Source organism: Engystomops pustulosus, chromosome 8, assembly GCF_040894005.1.
Source record: "Engystomops pustulosus chromosome 8, aEngPut4.maternal, whole genome shotgun sequence".
Lineage (NCBI taxonomy): Eukaryota > Metazoa > Chordata > Amphibia > Anura > Leptodactylidae > Engystomops > Engystomops pustulosus.
Window position 1 is genome coordinate 9,845,394 of NC_092418.1, and position 22,600 is coordinate 9,867,993.

The following is a 22,600-nucleotide window of genomic DNA, read 5'->3' on the forward strand; positions in this document are numbered from 1 at the left end:
ATAATACAGGATGTAACTCAGGATCCGTACAGGATAAGTAATGTCATGTACACTCACCGGCCACTTTATTAGGTACACCTGTCCAACTGCTCGTTAACACTTAATTTCTAATCAGCCAATCACATGGCGGCAACTCAGTGCATTTAGGCATGTAGACATGGTCAAGACAATCTCCTGCAGTTCAAACCGAGCATCAGTATGGGGAAGAAAGGTGATTTGTGGCCTTTGAACGTGGCATGGTTGTTGGTGCCAGAAGGGCTGGTCTGAGTATTTCAGAAACTGCTGATCTACTGGGATTTCACGCACAACCATCTCTAGGGTTTACAGAGAATGGTCCGAAAAAGAAATAACATCCAGTGAGCGGCAGTTCTGTGGGCGGAAATGCCTTGTTGATGCCAGAGGTCAGAGGAGAATGGGCAGACTGGTTTGAGCTGATAGAAACAGTGACTCAAATCGCCACTCGTTACAACCAAGGTAGGCAGAAGAGCATCTCTGAACGCACAGTACGTCGAACTTTGAGGCAGATGGGCTACAGCAGCAGAAGACCACACCGGGTGCCACTCCTATCAGCTAAGAACAGGAAACTGAGGCTACAATTTGCACAAGCTCATCGAAATTGGACAGTAGAAGATTGGAAAAACGTTGCCTGGTCTGATGTGTCTCGATTTCTGCTGCGACATTCGGATGGTAGGGTCAGAATTTGGCGTCAACAACATGAAAGCATGGATCCATCCTGCCTTGTATCAACAGTTCAGGCTGCTGGTGGTAGTGTCATGGTGTGGGGAATATTTTCTTGGCACTCTTTGGGCCCCTTGGTACCAATTGAGCATTGTTGCAACGCCACAGCCTACCTGAGTATTGTTGCTGACCATGTCCATCCCTTTATGAGCACAATGTACCCTGTAACATCTGATGGCTACTTTCAGCAGGATAATGCGCCATGTCATAAAGCTGGAATCATCTCAGACTGGTTTCTTGAACATGACAATGAGGTCACTGGACACAAATGGCCTCCACAGTCACCAGATCTCAATCCAATAGAGCATCTTTGGGATGTGGTGGAACGGGAGATTCGCATCATGGATGTGCAGCCGAAAAATCTGCGGCAACTGTGTGATGCCATCATGTCAATATGGACCAAAATCTCTGAGGAGCTTCCAGCACCTTGTTGAATCTATGTCACGAAGAATTGAGGCAGTTCTGAAGGCAAAAGGGGGTCCAACCCGTTACTAGCATGGTGTACCTAATAAAGTGGCCGGTGAGTGTATGTACACAGTGACTGCACCAGCAGCAGAATAGTGAGTGCTGCTCTGGAGTATAATACGGGATGTAACTCAGGATCAGTACAGGATAAGTAATGTCATGTATGTACACAGTGACTGCACCAGCAGCAGAATAGTGAGTGCTGCTCTGGGGTATAATACAGGATGTAACTCAGGATCAGTACAGGATAAGTAATGTCATGTATGTACACAGTGACTGCACCAGCAGCAGAATAGTGAGTGCAGTTCTGGAGTATAATACAGGATGTAACTCAGGATCAGTACAGGATAAGTAATGTCATGTATGTACACAGTGACTGCACCAGCAGCAGAATAGTGAGTGCAGCTCTGGGGTATAATACAGGATGTAACTCAGGATCAGTACAGGATAAGTAATGTCATGTATGTACACAGTGACTGCACCAGCAGCAGAATAGTGAGTGCAGCTCTGGAGTATAATACAGGATGTAACTCAGGATCAGTACAGGATAAGTAATGTCATGTATGTACACAGTGACTGCACCAGCAGCAGAATAGTGAGTGCAGCTCTGGGGTATAATACAGGATGTAACTCAGGATCAGTACAGCATAAGTAATGTCATGTATGTGCACAGTGACTGCACCAGCAGCAGAATAGTGAGTGCAGCTCTGGTGTATAATACAGGATGTAACTCAGGATCAGCACAGGATAAGTAATGTCATGTATGTACACAGTGACTGCACTAGCAGAATAGTGAGTGCTGCTCTGGGGTATAATACAGGATGTAACTCAGGATCAGTACAGGATAAGTAATGTCATGTATGTACACAGTGACTGCACCAGCAGCAGAATAGTGAGTGCAGCTCTGGGGTATAATACAGGATGTAACTCAGGATCAGTACAGGATAAGTAATGTCATGTATGTACACAGTGACTGCACCAGCAGCAGAATAGTGAGTGCAGCTCTGGAGTATAATACAGGATGTAACTCAGGATCAGTACAGGATAAGTAATGTCATGTATGTACACAGTGACTGCACCAGCAGCAGAATAGTGAGTGCAGCTCTGGGGTATAATACAGGATGTAACTCAGGATCAGTACAGCATAAGTAATGTCATGTATGTACACAGTGACTGCACCAGCAGCAGAATAGTGAGTGCAGCTCTGGTGTATAATACAGGATGTAACTCAGGATCAGTACAGGATAAGTAATGTCATGTATGTACACAGTGACTGCACTAGCAGAATAGTGAGTGCTGCTCTGGGGTATAATACAGGATGAAACTCAGGATCAGTACAGGATAAGTAATGTCATGTATGTACACAGTGACTGCACCAGCAGCAGAATAGTGAGTGCAGCTCTGGGGTATAATACAGGATGTAACTCAGGATCAGTACAGGATAAGTAATGTCATGTATGTACACAGTGACTGCACCAGCAGCAGACTAGTGAGTGCAGCTCTGGAGTATAATACAGGATGTAACTCAGGATCAGTACAGGATAAGTAATGTCATGTATGTGCACAGTGACTTCACCAGCAGCAGAATAGTGAGTGCAGCTCTGGAGTATAATACAGGATGTAACTCAGGATCAGTACAGGATAAGTAATGTCATGTATGTACACAGTGACTGCACCAGCAGCAGAATAGTGAGTGCAGCTCTGGAGTATAATACAGGATGTAACTCAGGATCACTACAGGATAAGTAATGTCATGTATGTACACAGTGACTGCACCAGCAGCAGAATAGTGAGTGCAGCTCTGGAGTATAATACAGGATGTAACTCAGGATCAGTACAGGATAAGTAATGTCATGTATGTACACAGTGACTGCACCAGCAGCAGAATAGTGAGTGCAGCTCTGGAGTATAATACAGGATGTAACTCAGGATCAGTACAGGATAAGTAATGTCATGTATGTACACAGTGACTGCACCAGCAGCAGAATAGTGAGTGCAGCTCTGGAGTATAATACAGGATGTAACTCAGGATCAGTACAGGATAAGTAATGTCATGTATGTACAGTGACTGCACCAGCAGCAGAATAGTGAGTGCAGCTCTGGAGTATAATACAGGATGTAACTCAGGATCACTACAGGATAAGTAATGTCATGTATGTACACAGTGACTGCACCAGCAGCAGAATAGTGAGTGCAGCTCTGGAGTATAATACAGGATGTAACTCAGGATCAGTACAGGATAAGTAATGTCATGTATGTACACAGTGACTGCACCAGCAGCAGAATAGTGAGTGCAGCTCTGGGGTATAATACAGGATGTAACTCAGGATCAGTACAGGATAAGTAATGTCATGTATGTACACAGTGACTGCACCAGCAGCAGAATAGTGAGTGCAGCTCTTGAGACATCCATATTTTGCCCCATATCACCTAGTCCTAGAACATGTATTTTCAATCCTAAAGAAAACAAAACCACAACCCATTTGAAAGATGAGATAATCTATAAAATGCCACCACAGCATGTTTGGGGTGTTATAGAAGCCTCTTTTTTTCTTATCTAAAATATGTTTTAGTATTACCTCTTCAAATTGAAAAAAGTTTAAAAAAAATTCCATGTATCTAATCCCTGCACTCCTATCTCGTCTGAGAGACACCAGAGATGCCTATTTCAAAAATGCAAGAGCATTAGTGGTATGCTCCTGCCAACTACAAGGAGTGCACAGGAAGAATGGTATGTGTGCCGCCCTCAAGTTACTGTGTGTAACGGTTATAGTTTACATACATATTTCGGCAGACATACTCCTTATCACATCAGCACTCATTTAGGTCTGTATCAGCAGATGTGATAGGTTGGATTTTGATACACGGAAATTTATAACTTCATTCCCGTTTCTATCCTAATCCTGTAACAGATCTTTATTGCTTGCCCTTAGGGTGGTAAATGCCGTACAGGCATGACACCTAGTGGCAAGGTTAGGAACTAGTCTCTCAGTTTTTGTGTTTTCACTGTTATCTGTAGCCATTACACAAGTCACATTATGAAGGCTCATCGTTAAGGGGGTTCCCCTTAGGTTTTACCTAGATGTCTAATTAAAAGTAAAGCTGGCCTATTGTAGGTAAGGTCCTATAAAACCCAAATGTTCCAGGCCCATTCATGTGATTCTCTTCCCATGTTTGTGTCACTGATTCTCTCTTTGTGTTTGAGGCACTTACCATTTATTTCATAGGCGTCTCTTATATAAGGACTGAGCTTCTTCATGACGTTCTTATCAACTGTACGGTCAATGCTGAAAGCAGAAAGAAAGAAATCTTTACTCAATATCTCATTTTAGGGCTTGTACATAGGGGGCAGTATTATAGTAGTTATATTCCTGTACATAGGGGGCAGTATTATAGTAGTTATATTCTTGTACATAGGGGGCAGTATTATAGTAGTTATATTCCTGTACATAGGGGGCAGTATTATAGTAGTTATATTCCTGTACATAGGGGGCAGTATTATAGTAGTTATATTCCTGTACATAGGGGGCAGTATTATAGTAGTTATATTCTTGTACATAGGGGGCAGTATTATAGTAGTTATATTCTTGTACATAGGGAGCAGTATTATAGTAGTTATATTCTTGTACATAGGGAGCAGTATTATAGTAGTTATATTCTTGTACATAGGGGGCAGTATTATAGTAGTTATATTCCTGTACATAGGGGGCAGTATTATAGTAGTTATATTCCTGTACATAGGGGGCAGTATTATAGTAGTTATATTCCTGTACATAGGGGGCAGTATTATGGTAGTTATATTCTTGTACATAGGGGGCAGTATTATAGTAGTTATATTCCTGTACATAGGAGGCAGTATTATAGTAATTATATTCTTGTACATAGGGAGCAGTATTATAGTAGTTATATTCCTGTACATAGGGGGCAGTATTATAGTAGTTATATTCTTGTACATAGGGGGCAGTATTATAGTAGTTATATTCTTGTACATAGGGAGCAGTATTATAGTAGTTATATTCTTGTACATAGGGAGCAGTATTATAGTAGTTATATTCTTGTACATAGGGGGCAGTATTATAGTAGTTATATTCCTGTACATAGGGGGCAGTATTATAGTAGTTATATTCCTGTACATAGGGGGCAGTATTATGGTAGTTATATTCTTGTACATAGGGGGCAGTATTATAGTAGTTATATTCCTGTACATAGGAGGCAGTATTATAGTAATTATATTCTTGTACATAGGGAGCAGTATTATAGTAGTTATATTCCTGTACATAGGGGGCAGTATTATAGTAGTTATATTCTTGTACATAGGGGGCAGTATTATAGTAGTTATATTCTTGTACATAGGGAGCAGTATTATAGTAGTTATATTCTTGTACATAGGGAGCAGTATTATAGTAGTTATATTCTTGTACATAGGGGGCAGTATTATAGTAGTTATATTCCTGTACATAGGGGGCAGTATTATAGTAGTTATATTCTTGTACATAGGGGGCAGTATTATAGTAGTTATATTCTTGTACATAGGGGGCAGTATTATGGTAGTTATATTCTTGTACATAGAGGGCAGTACTATAGTAGTTATATTCCTGTACATAGGGGGCAGTATTATAGTAGTTATATTCCTGTACATAGGGGGCGGTATTATAGTAGTTATATTACTGTACATAGAGGGCAGTATTATAGTAGTTATATTCCTGTGCATAGGGGCAGTATTATAGTAGTTATATTCCTGTACATAGGGGGCGGTATTATAGTAGTTATATTCTTGTACATAGGGGGCGGTATTATAGTAGTTATATTCCTGTACATAGGGGGCGGTATTATAGTAGTTATATTCTTGTACATAGGGGGCAGTATTATAGTAGTTATATTCTTGTACATAGGGGGCAGTATTATAGTAGTTATATTCCTGTACATAGGGGGCGGTATTATAGTAGTTATATTCTTGTACATAGGGGGCAGTATTATAGTAGTTATATTCCTGTACATAGGGGGCAGTATTATAGTAGTTATATTCTTGTACATAGGGGGCAGTATTATAGTAGTTATATTCTTGTACATAGGGGGCAGTATTATAGTAGTTATATTCTTGTACATAGGGGGCAGTAATATAGTAGTTATATTCCTGTACATAGGGGGCAGTATTATAGTAGTTATATTCTTGTACATAGGGGGCAGTATTATAGTAGTTATATTCCTGTACATAGGGGCAGTATTATAGTAGTTATATTCTTGTACATAGGGGGCAGTATTATAGTAGTTATATTCTTGTACATAGGGGGCAGTATTATAGTAGTTATATTCTTGTACATAGGGGGCAGTATTATAGTAGTTATATTCCTGTACATAGGGGGCAGTATTATAGTAGTTATATTCTTGTACATAGGGGCAGTATTATAGTAGTTATATTCCTGTACATAGGGGGCAGTATTATAGTAGTTATATTCTTGTACATAGGGGGCAGTATTATAGTAGTTATATTCTTGTACATAGGGAGCAGTATTATAGTAGTTATATTCTTGTACATAGGGAGCAGTATTATAGTAGTTATATTCTTGTACATAGGGAGCAGTATTATAGTAGTTATATTCTTGTACATAGGGGGCAGTATTATAGTAGTTATATTCCTGTACATAGGGGGCAGTATTATAGTAGTTATATTCCTGTACATAGGGGGCAGTATTATAGTAGTTATATTCCTGTACATAGGGGGCAGTATTATGGTAGTTATATTCTTGTACATAGGGGGCAGTATTATAGTAGTTATATACCTGTACATAGGAGGCAGTATTATAGTAATTATATTCTTGTACATAGGGAGCAGTATTATAGTAGTTATATTCCTGTACATAGGGGGCAGTATTATAGTAGTTATATTCTTGTACATAGGGGGCAGTATTATAGTAGTTATATTCTTGTACATAGGGAGCAGTATTATAGTAGTTATATTCTTGTACATAGGGAGCAGTATTATAGTAGTTATATTCTTGTACATAGGGGGCAGTATTATAGTAGTTATATTCCTGTACATAGGGGGCAGTATTATAGTAGTTATATTCCTGTACATAGGGGGCAGTATTATGGTAGTTATATTCTTGTACATAGGGGGCAGTATTATAGTAGTTATATTCCTGTACATAGGAGGCAGTATTATAGTAATTATATTCTTGTACATAGGGAGCAGTATTATAGTAGTTATATTCCTGTACATAGGGGGCAGTATTATAGTAGTTATATTCTTGTACATAGGGGGCAGTATTATAGTAGTTATATTCTTGTACATAGGGAGCAGTATTATAGTAGTTATATTCTTGTACATAGGGAGCAGTATTATAGTAGTTATATTCTTGTACATAGGGGGCAGTATTATAGTAGTTATATTCCTGTACATAGGGGGCAGTATTATAGTAGTTATATTCTTGTACATAGGGGGCAGTATTATAGTAGTTATATTCTTGTACATAGGGGGCAGTATTATGGTAGTTATATTCTTGTACATAGAGGGCAGTACTATAGTAGTTATATTCCTGTACATAGGGGGCAGTATTATAGTAGTTATATTCCTGTACATAGGGGGCGGTATTATAGTAGTTATATTACTGTACATAGAGGGCAGTATTATAGTAGTTATATTCCTGTGCATAGGGGCAGTATTATAGTAGTTATATTCCTGTACATAGGGGGCGGTATTATAGTAGTTATATTCTTGTACATAGGGGGCAGTATTATAGTAGTTATATTCCTGTACATAGGGGGCGGTATTATAGTAGTTATATTCTTGTACATAGGGGGCAGTATTATAGTAGTTATATTCTTGTACATAGGGGGCAGTATTATAGTAGTTATATTCCTGTACATAGGGGGCGGTATTATAGTAGTTATATTCTTGTACATAGGGGGCAGTATTATAGTAGTTATATTCCTGTACATAGGGGGCAGTATTATAGTAGTTATATTCTTGTACATAGGGGGCAGTATTATAGTAGTTATATTCTTGTACATAGGGGGCAGTATTATAGTAGTTATATTCTTGTACATAGGGGGCAGTAATATAGTAGTTATATTCCTGTACATAGGGGGCAGTATTATAGTAGTTATATTCTTGTACATAGGGGGCAGTATTATAGTAGTTATATTCCTGTACATAGGGGCAGTATTATAGTAGTTATATTCTTGTACATAGGGGGCAGTATTATAGTAGTTATATTCTTGTACATAGGGGGCAGTATTATAGTAGTTATATTCCTGTACATAGGAGCAGTATTATAGTAGTTATATTCCTGTACATAGGGGGCAGTATTATAGTAGTTATATTCTTGTACATAGGGGGCAGTATTATAGTAGTTATATTCCTGTACATAGGGGGCAGTATTATAGTAGTTATATTCTTGTACATAGGGGCAGTATTATAGTAGTTATATTCTTGTACATAGGGGCAGTATTATAGTAGTTATGGTACTATTTTTTTTCTTGTTACATGGAATGTAGAATAGGTTGGATATGCGATATAGGTGACTATAATATAATGATATACCTGCATACTAGCACGGGCAGTATAAAATCCATAGAATGGTTGTTGAACCTGTCTTCAAGCTGATCTACTGTTCTCTCGAGTTCAAACTCCCAAACCACCTTGGATGTAGAGCGCAGATTACCTGTGTGTAAACAAGGAGAGTAAACCTCACAGCTCTTTAAAAAAAAAAGACATATTTTCATCACTAATGTCAGCATAAGGTTCAGACTTAGCTTCAGAAAGGGAGATTGGGTCATGCTGGACCACCCTCTGACTACTGTCAACCCTCCAGAAAATGAGTGAGTTTATACACACACACACAATAACTTGCATAAATTATGCCCAAATACAATAGAACACTCGCTAATAAATCAATTAATTTAGTTAGTATCTCTTCTAAAATATGGCATTGCTAGAACACAAAAAGGATCTTATTAAATTTAAGTTTTAATATAAAATAGGACAGTGCTTACAAACAAAAGGGTTGTCATACAAAAAGGGTAAAAGTTAAACAGACATATACAGGCAGTACTTAAATAACACACCTAAAGAACCTACTTTTGAAAAGATTCCCCATCTGGGTATCAGCTGCATCCCTTATTTCACTAATTCTTGGATGCAGCTGCTGCCGATATGACAATTAAACTTTATTTCGGCAGCAGCTGCATCTAAGAATTAGTTAAAAACAGGATGCAGTTGCTATCCAGATCGAAAATCTACCATGGGGAATAATTTCAAAAGTAGATTCTCCATGGTACATTTCCTTTAAAGGGACCTCATTTTCAGTAAAGAGAGATTGCATTAGTCCATTACACCCGCAGTGCACATTTGCCTTTCTGCCTTTCTAAGCATAATTTACCTTGCACCCAACAGAATCCTCTGTGTAGTCCCAGGGGTTGGGCTTTAGTTTGGATGCATTTAAAAAAAAAACAGGCTAACCAGGCTGTGAGCTCTGTGTAGGAGCAGTAGGGAGGAGCTGTACAGAAGCACAAAGGTGGGGGCTAAGATCTGATTAGCGAGAAACACACAAGTCACATGTTGTTTTTAATATTTTATAATTGTAGATCCACACCAAATGTTTTTTTTTTTTTTGCCCCAGTTAAAAATTGGAGTTTCAAAATTTTGTACTGTAATGGGACCAAGGATGATCAATAAAGCTTCATTACAGACACTTAGCAGCTGATTATTGCAGCCTGGGACTATAGTAACATCCAAAGAGGTCACAGTGGGCAGAGGGGTTCGTCTGTAACTAGGGGTCGTCTGCAAGTAGGGGACCTCCTATATTCCTACTTTCCACCACAACTAGTAATTACAGGAAGAGAATTTATGAAGAGGTTTTTTTTGTTTTTTTTTTACAATACCCAGTGAAACAACGTGATGTGAGATGTTGCGCATGCGCTGCTGTCTGAACTCACCGGACCTGTGTTACTTTTATATTTTAGGATGACCCCCAACAGATGGCTGTAAATTAAACAGATATTAAAGCGTTCCTTCTTCCATACATGCTGGTGGTCTAAGGACCAGCGTCTTGGCTACTTACGAAACTGCGCCGATATCTCCAGTCTCTCATCTGTTGTCATGTGACTTAGCCCCCGGTTGTCCATCATGTAGACGGTGTCGGTCAGTTTGTATTCCTTTCTTGCTGTGGTCAAGGCCTCAGAGGATGTTCCGGCTCCGGCCTCGTTGCTGAATGGCCAGCTGTGCACCACGGACAGGCAGGAGTTAATGAGTGAGGATTTACCATCACCCTCCATGCCAAAAAGTTGCAGACAGACTCTTCTAAAGCCGTGTCCCTCAATATTTCTGGTTGATCCAGGCTTGTAGTTAGACAGAGTGTTTCGCATAAGCCCATTCATATCTTCTACGTCAGTGACTGGTGACTGCATGTCTCCCTGCACACAATCATTAGGAAAACCAAATTATAATTCTGCAAATTAGACTATATTCAGATCATTAAGAGTATGGAGGGAAAAAGCTTTGGAGTCCAACAAGTGTTTAGTGGCTCATTACTGGATGTGTTTATGGACTCCTACTGTAATGCACAAGGTATTTACATTTATCTGGGCTGTTTAATGCATTGAATACTGATGGGATCTATAGAGTTAACCAGACTGAGGGCGGTACAGTGCCCTCTCTCATTACCATAGCTGTGTGCCTATTATGCTTAATACTGAACACTGTGCACATACATGACATCAATGATCCTGAGATACATCCTGTAAATCTTTTATTTTATATAAAAGTAAAAAACATAACAATAATAAACATAAATAAAGCCATAACTTCTGGCAAAAGAATTACAAAAGAACAAATATAAACGAAAATAAACTTACAAAACCTCCTGGCCCAGCCACACACACACCACACACTCAGCATGAAAACAAACAAAACCCTCACCCATTCCCACCACCTAATAATTATTTTTTTTTTTTTTATATCGAAATACACAGCAAACTACACATAAATAAATAAATAAACAAGAAATAACAATGAATATAACGGAAATAACATTAAATAACATAAAATATAACTAACTAAATCCCACGCCCATCACCCTCCCCCCAGACACTGGTCTAACGTCCAAAGTTTGCGCTATATAGTCCAGACCAGTGCCCAGGATCGTATAGTCCAAATCCCGTCCACCCCCCTCCCAACCTAACACCCTAACACCAACACCCCAAAACCAACCAGCCTATATACACAAGAACTATAACTACATATAACTATAAATAAATACACACTGTACACAAGATACAAACACATTAAACAAATCAACATAACAAAACCAAACCACATAAAGCCCAGGTTCGGCGCCTGCAAGCCCCACATCACTACACGCTCAGATACAAAACAAAAATCTACTGTGCAGCATCAGCCCCAACACCAGGAGTGGAGATGACAGACTAAGGGACACTAAAGGAGAACCCCCTCCAAAGGAGAGAGGCCCTCCCCGTGCCCAGCCTCTCATACTCCAGAGAGCGCACCTTCACCAGGTCACCCAGAATGTTCCTAACCACCTCATCCACCGGGAGGATTTTACGCTGCGTCGATACTAAACACCGTGCGTTCCACGTGTGGTACCTGACCACTAGACTGACTAGAAATAACGTGCAGCGGTCCCGGCCACCCAGGCCTCTGAATGCTCCATAGGCCCACTCCGCATAGGAGAGACCGGCCAACCCGGGCCAATGGATGGAAGCGCCCACCCGGTTGTACACCTCTGTGTTAAAGGGGCACTGAAGCAGGAAGTGGTCCATGCTCTCCAGCAGGCCACCGCACTCCTCCCGGGGACAACCCCTTTCCTCAGAGCTCCTACACTTCAGATTGTCCCTCACACACAGCTTTCCATGGAAGCAGCGCCAAGTCAAGTCCCAAAACTTCAAGGGGATCCTGATGGAATTCAAAAGACCTAAACCCACCCCCAGATCCCGACTTGGGCAATCCCTGAGGGCCAAAGGCTTCTGGAAATGGGTCAACAGAACCCTTTTGTCAAGGACTTTCCTTGACATGGTCCTGATCTCCCACATTCCCAGACCCCACCGGCGAATCACCTTCAGAACCGGGGTAGCATAAGCCGGAAGATGCCCATGCGGTGTACGAAGATCCTTCACTCGCCCTCCTGTCTCCCATTCCTGGAAGAAAGGCCAAAACCATCCCCTGCAGGAGTATACCCACGGAGGAGCCCTCTCTTTCCAGAGGTTTGCAACATTGATCTTAAGAAAGGTATTCACTAGGAACACCACAGGGTTGACCATACACAACCCTCCTTGTCTCCTCGTGCGGTAAGTAACCTCCCTCTTGATTAGGTTCAGCCTATTCCCCCATAACAGCTGGAAGAACAGACTGTACACTCGAGTCCAGAGGGGTTCTGGCAACATGCACACACTGCCCAGATATATCAGCAATGGGAGCAGGTAAGTTTTAATCAAGTTCACCCTTTCCCTGAGGGTCAAAGACCAACCCTTCCACTGGTCCACCTTCTGGGCGGCGATCTTAAGCCTGCCATCCCAGTTTTGCATGGGGTAATCCCCCTGGCCAAATTCGATGCCGAGAACTTTGGCAGAATCTTGGGGCCCTGGAAGAGTGTCCGGGAGATCAAAGCCTGGATCCCCCTCTCCCAGCCAGAGACTCTCACACTTATCCCGGTTGATCTTGGACCCAGAAGCCTCTGAGTAGCGGTCAACCTCTGACATCACCCATTGCGCCTCCCCTCTCGAGGACACAAAAACGGTGACATCATCGGCATACGCTACCACCCTTAGAGTGGCTTCCGGTGCCGCCTGGTCCATCCCGACTCCCACCAACGGCCCACGATCAACCCTCCTAAGGAATGGGTCAATCGCGAACACGTATAAAAGTGGGCTCAGAGGACAACCCTGGCGAACACCAGACCCGACCTCAAAAGAGCGGCCAATCCAACCGTTCACAAGCGGGAAACTCTCTGCCCCTGTGTACAAAACCTTAAGCCAATTGACAAACTCCCCCGGCAGGCCATACCTCAGAAGGACAGACCAGAGGTACTCGTGGTTAACCCGATCAAACGCTTTTGCCTGATCCAAGGACAGCAAGTACCCCTTCCAGTTACCAGCCCTGCCCTGCTCCACTGCCTCCCGAACACAAAGCACAGCACTAAATGTACTGCGGCCTGGAACAGAGCAGTGCTGGGTCCCCGAAAGGAGCCGGGGCGCAAACTGCACCAGCCGATTAAACAGCACCTTTGCCAAAACCTTTCTGTCCGTATTGAGAAGCGCTATGGGACGCCAGTTCTCAATACGAGATCGGTCCTTACCCTTTGACAGGATGATCAGGGCAGACCTCCTCATTGACTTCGGCAGAGCGCCCGAGGAAAGACACTCATTGAATACCTCAGTCAAGAGGGGAACCAAGGCGTCCTTAAAGGTTTTATAAAACTCAGATGTTAAGCCATCCGGACCTGGCGATTTCTTGAGGGCGAGCCCTTCAATCGCCAGGCTGACTTCCTCTTCCCTGATCATCTCTGTCAAAACATCAAGAGAGGGGTCTACTCCTGGCTCAGGGACAGTTTCAGCCAGGAAAGCCGACATCACATCCCGATCTAGATCCTTCCTGCCCAAGAGGTGCGAGTAGAAGGATCTGACGACCTCCAGAATCCCTGATCTGGACCTTTTCAGGGATCCCGTACTGTCAACCAGTCCTGTGACAACTTTACCATTCACTGACATCTTGCAGTTTCTGTAAGGGTCGGGCGAGCGGTATTTCCCGTAATCCCTCTCAAAAACCAAAGATGCGTGTCTATCGTACTGACACCTCTTCAGCAAGGATTTCACTCTGGAGATGTCCTCACGACTACCCCCAGTCGAGACGAGATGCTCGAGTTTCCTCCTCAGGCCCTGATACAGGCGGTACCTGTCCAGGCTCCTGAGGCTCGAGAGCTGGCGGAAGAATCTCGCCACCCTTTTCTTGAGCATCTCCCACCACTCTGACTTACTGCTACAAAGGCCCAGCAATGGTACCTGGCTCTGAAGAAAGTCCTCAAAGGATTGTCTTATCTCTGCTTCTTCCAGGAGAGACGAATTGAGCTTCCAGTAGCCTCTTCCCATCCGGGGGGTCTCTGTAACATTCAGAGAAAACAAAATTAAACAGTGGTCGGAGAACTCCACCTCAACAACGGACACTGCTGAAGAAATGGCTTCCTCCTTTAAATAAAACCTGTCTATTCTAGACCTGCAGCTACCCCTATAATAGGTGAACCCCGCGTGGCCTGGGGTGTGCCGGATGTGGACATCCACCAGGCGAGCCTCACTGGCTATGCTATTAAGAGCGACGCTATCATAAGTCAGCTTGTCTCTGGAACCTCCCCTATCCTGGGACCTCGTGACAGCATTGAAGTCCCCTCCAAAGACCACCTGCCGACTTGTAAAAAGGTAGGGCTTGATCCTCATAAAGAGACACTTCCTGTCCCACTTGGACTGGGGACCATAGATGTTAATAAGACGAAGTTCTTGTCCCTTCATGAGGACATCCAGGATCAGGCACCTCCCCATTTCTAACTCAATAACTCGTCGGCATTCTACCGGTGCGGTAAAAAGGACCGCCACTCCGCTATACGGCTCGGCCGCAAGAGACCAATAGGAAGGCCCGTGTCTCCATTCCCTCTTAGCTTTAAACACGGCCGCCAAATCTGGCAGCCTGGTCTCCTGCAAAAATAAAATGTCGGCTTCAACACGGCCGAGAAAATCAAAGGCCGCAAATCTAGCCGCATCAGACTTAATGCTGGCGACATTAATGGACGCCAGCGTCAACGGAGTGGGTGCCGCCATCATGAGTGATTGAGTTAGACGGCTTTTTTCTTACTACCTCCCTTCCCTCTACTGTCCTCTGAGGATGATCCCTTTTCCCTTTTCCCTTCAGAATTGGGGCAACTTCTTTTTAACGAAATTGAGGTGTCCATGTTATTACTGGCCCCCAAGGACCCACCCGGACCACCCTCTCCTTCGTCCTTGTCTCCTGACTCTGAGTCAGTCTCCCACTCTGAGGACCCAGCATCCCCAGAGGATAGAGACTCGGCGCCCCCTGCAGGCTGCTCCGCCGCCACCTCCAGAACCCCACCCTCAGCCCCTCCTTCCGAGGAGGCGATCTCATCGAGGGTGAGGAACCGGTTGGAAAGCTCAACCAGAGGGGAGGAAGTTTTCCCTTCCTTAGGTACCTTAGATACGCCGCGCTTTTTCTTTTTCTGCTTGCGCTTATTTTCTAGCCAAATCCTGTTATCCTCATCCATACTCTCATAATGGGAGGATGTGGAGGACATGGCACCTTTCTCGCGCTCCATCCTCCTGACCTCCTCATCCAACTCATCATCCCTCAGGGCCTCAGTAGCATGATCAGCCTCTGAGGAAGGACCAAGGGTCACCCCAGCAACCTGAGGCTTCCCCAGTTCTCTCCCATTTTGTCTGGCTTCAAGCCGCCTCAACTGAGAAGGTGACTTATTCTTACTTTTCTTCACAGGCCCCTCAGCTCCTCCACCTCTGCTGGTACCTTCCCCAGCAGAAGCAACCTCATGGCTCTCCTCCACTGGGGTCACAACCGCATTGGCAAAGGAGCGAGGACAACGGCTGAAAGGGTGACCGAGCTCACCACACAGGTTACACCTAATGTCCTTACAGGATGCAGCGAGATGACCTAGCCCACCACACAAAGCGCACTTCTGCACTTGGCAGCTGGCGCTAAAGTGTGTGGGGTCACCGCACCTGTGACAGACCTTCGGCTGCCCCTGGTAGAAAATCAGGATTCTGTCCCGTCCAAGAAAGGCTGAAGAAGGAATGTGGGCGACTGTGCCGCCTGAACACTTCAACTTCATCATGAAGGTCCAGGCTCCAGACCAAATGCCAAATTCATCGCGGTTTTTCTGAGGTACCTGAACTACTTCGCCATAACGACTCAGCCAAGTCATGATGTCCATGCAAGAAAGTGACTCGTTACGGGTCAAAACGGTCACTTTCTTGACTGTGTTTTGGCGAGACACTGCTTGCACAGCAAAGTCTCGCCATGCGGGCTCGTTCTTTGCCAGCTCATAATTCGACCAGAAGAGCTCTAAGCCCTCCGGCCGAACAAAGCTGACATCGAACTCCGGAGTACCATAAGGATGTATCAGGGCAAAGATGTCACTAGCCCTAAAGTTCATCTTCAGGAGGAGCTCCACCACCCTTGACCTGGGTGGGCATGCGTCACTGCCCCTCCAGCGAAGACGAACCACATTCCTACGGGAAGCTCCGGGCCCGGTTGTGGGTAAAGACCATACAGTCTCTCCCCCCCTTTTCTCTTGGAAGGCTGCCAGGCCATGCCTCTCTGTCCAGAAGGACAGATCAACCTCTCTCCCCTCTACATTGATTGACTTTTCCCCTCTCCTGAGAGCCTCCAGAAGACGCCTTTGCAAAACGCTGTTCCCAGAGCCAGGAGACAAGGAGTTAACCCCACTTGCCCCAGCGGTGACACTCGCATAGCTCCTTATGGGAGCGGCCACCACTGGGGGTGCAGATGGATCAGCACTCCTACCAGGATCCCCCCCATCACCATTCACCACCCCCACATTCACCACACTATGTACATTACTGCCTCGCTTCCTTGCATCACTGCCTCGCTTCCTTGCATCACTCACACCAGCTGGGCCAGGAGGACCTGGGGTTGCCTCGGCGTCACTGGGCACTGGGGGTAGAGCCACCTCCATAGCTGATACAGCCTGAGAAGAGGCAGCTCCAACCCCGATCTTACTTGTGCCCTCTGCCTCATTGGCATTAACCCCTTGTTGTCCAGTAGTTTTTCGCTGCTCGCTGGATGCAAGAGGCCTCTTGTCTTTATTAACTCCGGACAGTCTCTTATGGTCATCTCCAGGGTCAGATGCACCAATACAAAATAACACTTTTCCTGTGCCCTTTCCCACAGGCTGCACAGGACGATTGGGAGGCGCTGCACCACAAGCCCCAGCAGCCCCATCACACTGCCGCTGCTCACCGGAGCTAGATGCAGCCACAGCGCTAGGGGCCACAGGAGCCACCGTCCCTGGCACCGGGCCACCCCCCCTCCCACTGGGGGGCAGCGCACAGTACCAGGACCTGCTGGATCGCCCTCACTGTCCGGCCTTTCAGCCGATGCCTTCCCTGCACCATCCTTGCTACTACAAACAAGGCTGGTGCTCTGCGCCATGATGGAACGTGGCTTTGCACTCTCCCCGCACCCTGGCACCGAGTCCACTGCAGGATTCGTGCTGGGCTGGGTAACGGGGCCTACACGACAGGCTGGCACTGCTGCCTGCCCGGAGGAAACAGGGAGGGGACGAAACACCAGATTCACCTCCTGAGACGCCTTGGTCTTCCTGGCTCTCTTCTTTCTCTTTAGGTCGTCATCTGGCATATCATCGCCGAAGGAAAAGTTCTGGAGGTGAACTGGGGACTCAAGCTGACGTATTTGAGCCATTAGCGCCCCTCCCTGACCGCTGCCATCACTTTCCTCCTCCAGGTTGGCAGAGCCGCAGCCTGATGGTAATGGCGCTTGCTCTGCAGGCAGCCTGTCGTGCGAGGCCTGCTGGTGTTGGCGCAGGCCACCAGACGGACACGGCAGGTCTTCCTCATCCTCCTCATCATCGCCATCATCCGCCTGGATCTCAAGCCCCTTCAGCTTTCTCAGCTGCTCCTGGCGCATTTCTTCAAACCTCATGTCGTTCTCCAGCTTTTCCCGGAACGGACCGCTGTTGTCACGGATAAGCCGACGCTTCTCCTCCAGAGCGGTGACCTCGGCTTTAAGCCTGTTGATGGTGATAAGAAGATCAGGTTTCTTCTTCTTAGTGGCCACCCCCGCTAGGGCCAAGGTCTCCCTTATCTCCTCCTGGAGCCTCCTCAGCGCTTTTCCAGCTTCCTCGTACTCACGGAGGTGCTCAGCAATCCGGGAGCCATAGATGGTAGCAGACTCCCGGGTTTTTAGATCTCCCCATGCCTTTTCCACACCTCCGTGAGCACCCAGCTTTCCAGCTGAACCACCCAGCTTTCCCGCACATACACCCAGCTTTCCAGGAGGAGCACTTAGGCTGATGTCACTTGCCTTGATCTTTTGTGTTCCGGAGACCTTGCGGCTTCCCTGGGTCTTGGGGGTGGCAGCCGAGGTCACATCGCTGCGTCCTTGGCTCCGGGCAGATCTTCTCACGCCATCAGTTTTGGCCGGTAACTGGCTTCTCCTGCCCCCCGCCGGCCTGGTCCGGGAGACAGGAGCCTGGGACTTTCCTGCAGGATTCATCCCAGTGAACCCACTCCCTCCCTGGGGAGGAGAGAGCAGGCCTGGGTGGATCGGTCTTCCACCAGGTGGTGCAGGAGCTCAGCAGCACACAGCCACACCCTTCAGTAGCACACAGCAGAATGAGATTGCACTCACTATTCTGCTGCTGGTGCAGTCACTGTGTACATACATGACATTACTTATCCTGTACTGATCCTGAGTTACATCCTGTATTATACCCCAGAGCTGCACTCACTATTCTGCTGCTGGTACAGTCACTGAGTACATACATGACATTACTTATCCTGTACTGATCCTGAGTTACATCCTGTATTATACCCCAGAGCTGCACTCACTATTCTGCTGCTGGTGCAGTCACTGTACATACATGACATTACTTATCCTGTACTGATCCCGAGTTACATCCTGTATTATACCCCAGAGCTGCACTCACTATTCTGCTGCTGGTGCAGTCACTGTGTACATACATGCCATTACTTATCCTGTACTGATCCTGAGTTACATCCTGTATTATACTCCAGAGCTGCACTCACTATTCTGCTGCTGGTGCAGTCACTGTGTACATACATGACATTACTTATCCTGTACTGATCCTGAGTTACATCCTGTATTATACTCCAGAGCTGCACTCACTATTCTGCTGCTGGTACAGTCACTGTGTACATACATGACATTACTTATCCTGTACTGATCCTGAATTACATCCTGTATTATACCCCAGAGCTGCACTCACTATTCTGCTGCTGGTGCAGTCACTGTGTACATATATGACATTACTTAGGCTACATTCACACTAACGTGTGGGGGACGTATATACGGCCGACGTATATACGGCCGATATACATCCCCCATAGGCAGCAATGGGCGCACGGCACCCTACGGGAGCGGTACGGTGCCGCACACGTGCGGCACCGTACCATTCCGTACCCGGGAAAAAGATAGGACCTGTCCTATCTTTTCCCGTAATACGGCACCGTGCGCCATAGGTTGCTATGGAGAGGGGCGGGGGTGAGCTGCGCTCACCTCCTCCTCCTCTCCCCGTGCACTGCCGTTGTCCGCTACGGTACGGTACGGGCGGGCAACGGCAGTGTGAATATAGCCTTATCCTGTACTGATCCTGAGTTACATCCTGTATTATACTCCAAAGCTGCACTCACTATTCTGCTGCTGGTGCAGTCACTGTGTACATACATGACATTACTTATCCTGTACTGATCCTGAGTTACATCCTGTATTATACTCCAGAGCTGCACTCACTATTCTGCTGCTGGTGCAGTCACTGTGTACATACATGACATTACTTATCCTGTACTGATCCTGAGTTACATCCTGTATTATACTCCAGAGCTGCACTCACTATTCTGCTGCTGGTGCAGTCACTGTGTACATACATGACATTATTTATCCTGTACTGATCCTGAGTTACATTGTGTATTATACTCCAGAGCTGCACTCACTATTCTGCTGCTGGTGCAGTCACTGTGTACATACATGACATTACTTATCCTGTACTGATCCTGAGTTACATCCTGTATTATACTCCAGAGCTGCACTCACTATTCTGCTGCTGCTGCAGTCACTGTGTACATACATGACATTATTTATCCTGTACTGATCCTGAGTTACATCCTGTATTATACCCCAGAGCTGCACTCACTATTCTGCTGCTGGTGCAGTCACTGTGTACATACATGACATTACTTATCCTGTACTGATCCTGAGTTACATCCCGTATTATACCCCAGAGCTGCACTCACTATTCTGCTGCTGGTGCAGTCACTGTGTACATACATGACATTACTTATCCTGTACTGATCCTGAGTTACATCCTGTATTATACCCCAGAGCTGCACTCACTATTCTGCTGCTGGTGCAGTCACTGTGTACATACATGACATTACTTATCCTGTACTGATCCTGAGTTACATCCTGTATTATACTCCTGAGCTGCACTCACTATTCTGCTGCTGGTGCAGTCACTGTGTACATACATGACATTACTTATCCTGTACTGATCCTGAGTTACATCCTGTATTATACCCCAGAGCTGCACTCACTATTCTGCTGCTGGTGCAGTCACTGTGTACATACATGACGTTACTTATCCTGTACTGATCCTGAGTTACATCCTGTATTATACTCCTGAGCTGCACTCACTATTCTGCTGCTGGTGCAGTCACTGTGTACATACATGACATTACTTATCCTGTACTGATCCTGAGTTACATCCTGTATTATACCCCAGAGCTGCACTCACTATTCTGCTGCTGGTGCAGTCACTGTGTACATACATGACATTACTTATCCTGTACTGATCCTGAGTTACATCCTGTATTATACTCCAGAGCTGCACTCACTATTCTGCTGCTGGTGCAGTCACTGTGTACATGCATGACATTACTTATCCTGTACTGATCCTGAGTTACATCCTGTAGATCTTTTATTTTATATAAAAGTAAAAAACATAACAATACAAACAAAACATAATATACAATATATACAATATCTTGCCTGCTGGTCCAGCCCCATTCATACCTAACAAAAAACAATAACTTACAATACACCGAAATGATTAAACACCAAATACCACAACCCCCACCCAACCGATTATCACAATCTAAACCAAACCAATAAACAAAGACAAGACACACCCACAAATAAACATAAATGACTATAAATATACATAAACCCACCCCACACCCTCTAATAACAAACCACCCCACACCCATTTATTTTTTTTTTTTTTAATATAATAACAAATACACACAACACTACACTAAACTAAATCCCTCGCCCACAGCCTCCCCTTCCCCCCAGACACTGGTCTAACGTCCAAAGTTTGCGTTAAGTAGTCCAGACCAGTGCCCAGGGACATAGAGTCCAAGGTCAGTTCGTTAATTCCACCACCATCACCCCCCTCCCAACCTAACACTGTGTCCCAAACCCAACTATATACAATATATACACTGATTACAACATAACAAAGAAAACAGAATACAAATAAAATCTGAACAACATCAATCAAAACCACATAAAGCCCAGGTTCGGCGCCTGCAAGCCCCTACATCACTACATGCCCAGATACAAAACAAAAATCTACAGTGCAGCATCAGCCCAACACCAGGAGCGGAGATGACAGACTAGGGGACACTAAAGGAGAACCCCCTCCAAAGGAGAGAGGCCCTCCCCGTGCCCAGCCTCTCATACTCCAGAGAGCGCACCTTCACCAGGTCACCCAGAATTTTCCTAACCACCTCATCCACCGGGAGGATTTTACGCTGCGTCGAAACTAAGCACCGTGCATTCCACGTGTGGTACCTGACCACTAGGCTAACTAGGAATAACGTGCAGCGGTCCCGGCCACCCAGGCCTCTGAATGCTCCATAGGCCCACTCCGCATAGGAGAGACCGGCCTACCCGGGCCAATGGATGGAAGTGCCCACCCGGTTGTACACCTCTGTGTTAAAGGGGCACTGAAGCAGGAAGTGGTCCATGCTCTCCAGCAGGCCACCGCAATCCTCCCGGGGACAACCCCTTTCCTCAGAGCTCCTACACTTCAGATTGTCCCTCACACACAGCTTTCCATGGAAGCAGCGCCAAGCCAAGTCCCAAAACTTCAAGGGGATCCTGATGGAATTCAATAAACTCAAACCCACCCTCAGATCCTGACTTGGGCAATCCCTGAGGGCCAGAGGCTTCTGGAAACGGGCAAACAGAACCCTCTTGTCAAGGAGTTTCCTCGACATGGTCCTGATCTCCCACATTCCCAGACCCCACCGGCGAATCACCTTCAGAACCGGGGTAGCGTAAGCCGGAAGATGCCCATGAGGTGTACGGAGATCCTTCACTTGCCCTCCTGTCTCCCATTCCTGGAAGAAAGGCCGAAACCATCCTCTACAGGAGTATACCCACGGAGGAGCCCTCTCTTTCCAGAGGTTTGCAACATTGATCTTAAGAAAGGTATTCACTAGGAACACCACAGGGTTGACCATACACAACCCTCCTTGTCTCCTCGTGCGGTAAGTAACCTCCCTCTTGATTAGGTTCAGCCTATTCCCCCATAACAGCTGGAAGAACAGACTGTACACCCGAGTCCAGAGGGGTTCTGGCAAC

The 22,600-nt window shown here is 45.4% G+C and overlaps 1 protein-coding gene across 3 annotated transcripts in view; it reads right to left on the bottom strand.

Annotated features, from left to right (window-relative positions):
* LOC140074614 (uncharacterized) overlaps nucleotides 1-22,600 on the bottom strand; it is a 43,799-nt gene that overhangs the window by 926 nt on the left and 20,273 nt on the right. For 2 of the 3 annotated variants that reach the window (XM_072119638.1, XM_072119639.1), the window contains 3 exons: nucleotides 10,266-10,617; nucleotides 8,747-8,867; nucleotides 4,417-4,490 (listed from right to left, as the gene is read on the bottom strand). In XM_072119638.1, the coding sequence (XP_071975739.1) occupies nucleotides 4,417-4,490; nucleotides 8,747-8,867; nucleotides 10,266-10,617 (547 nt within the window). Of the gene's footprint in view, nucleotides 1-4,416; nucleotides 4,491-8,746; nucleotides 8,868-10,265; nucleotides 10,618-14,217; nucleotides 14,313-22,600 lie in introns of those variants that run through there. The other variant, XM_072119637.1, reaches the window with a different exon arrangement.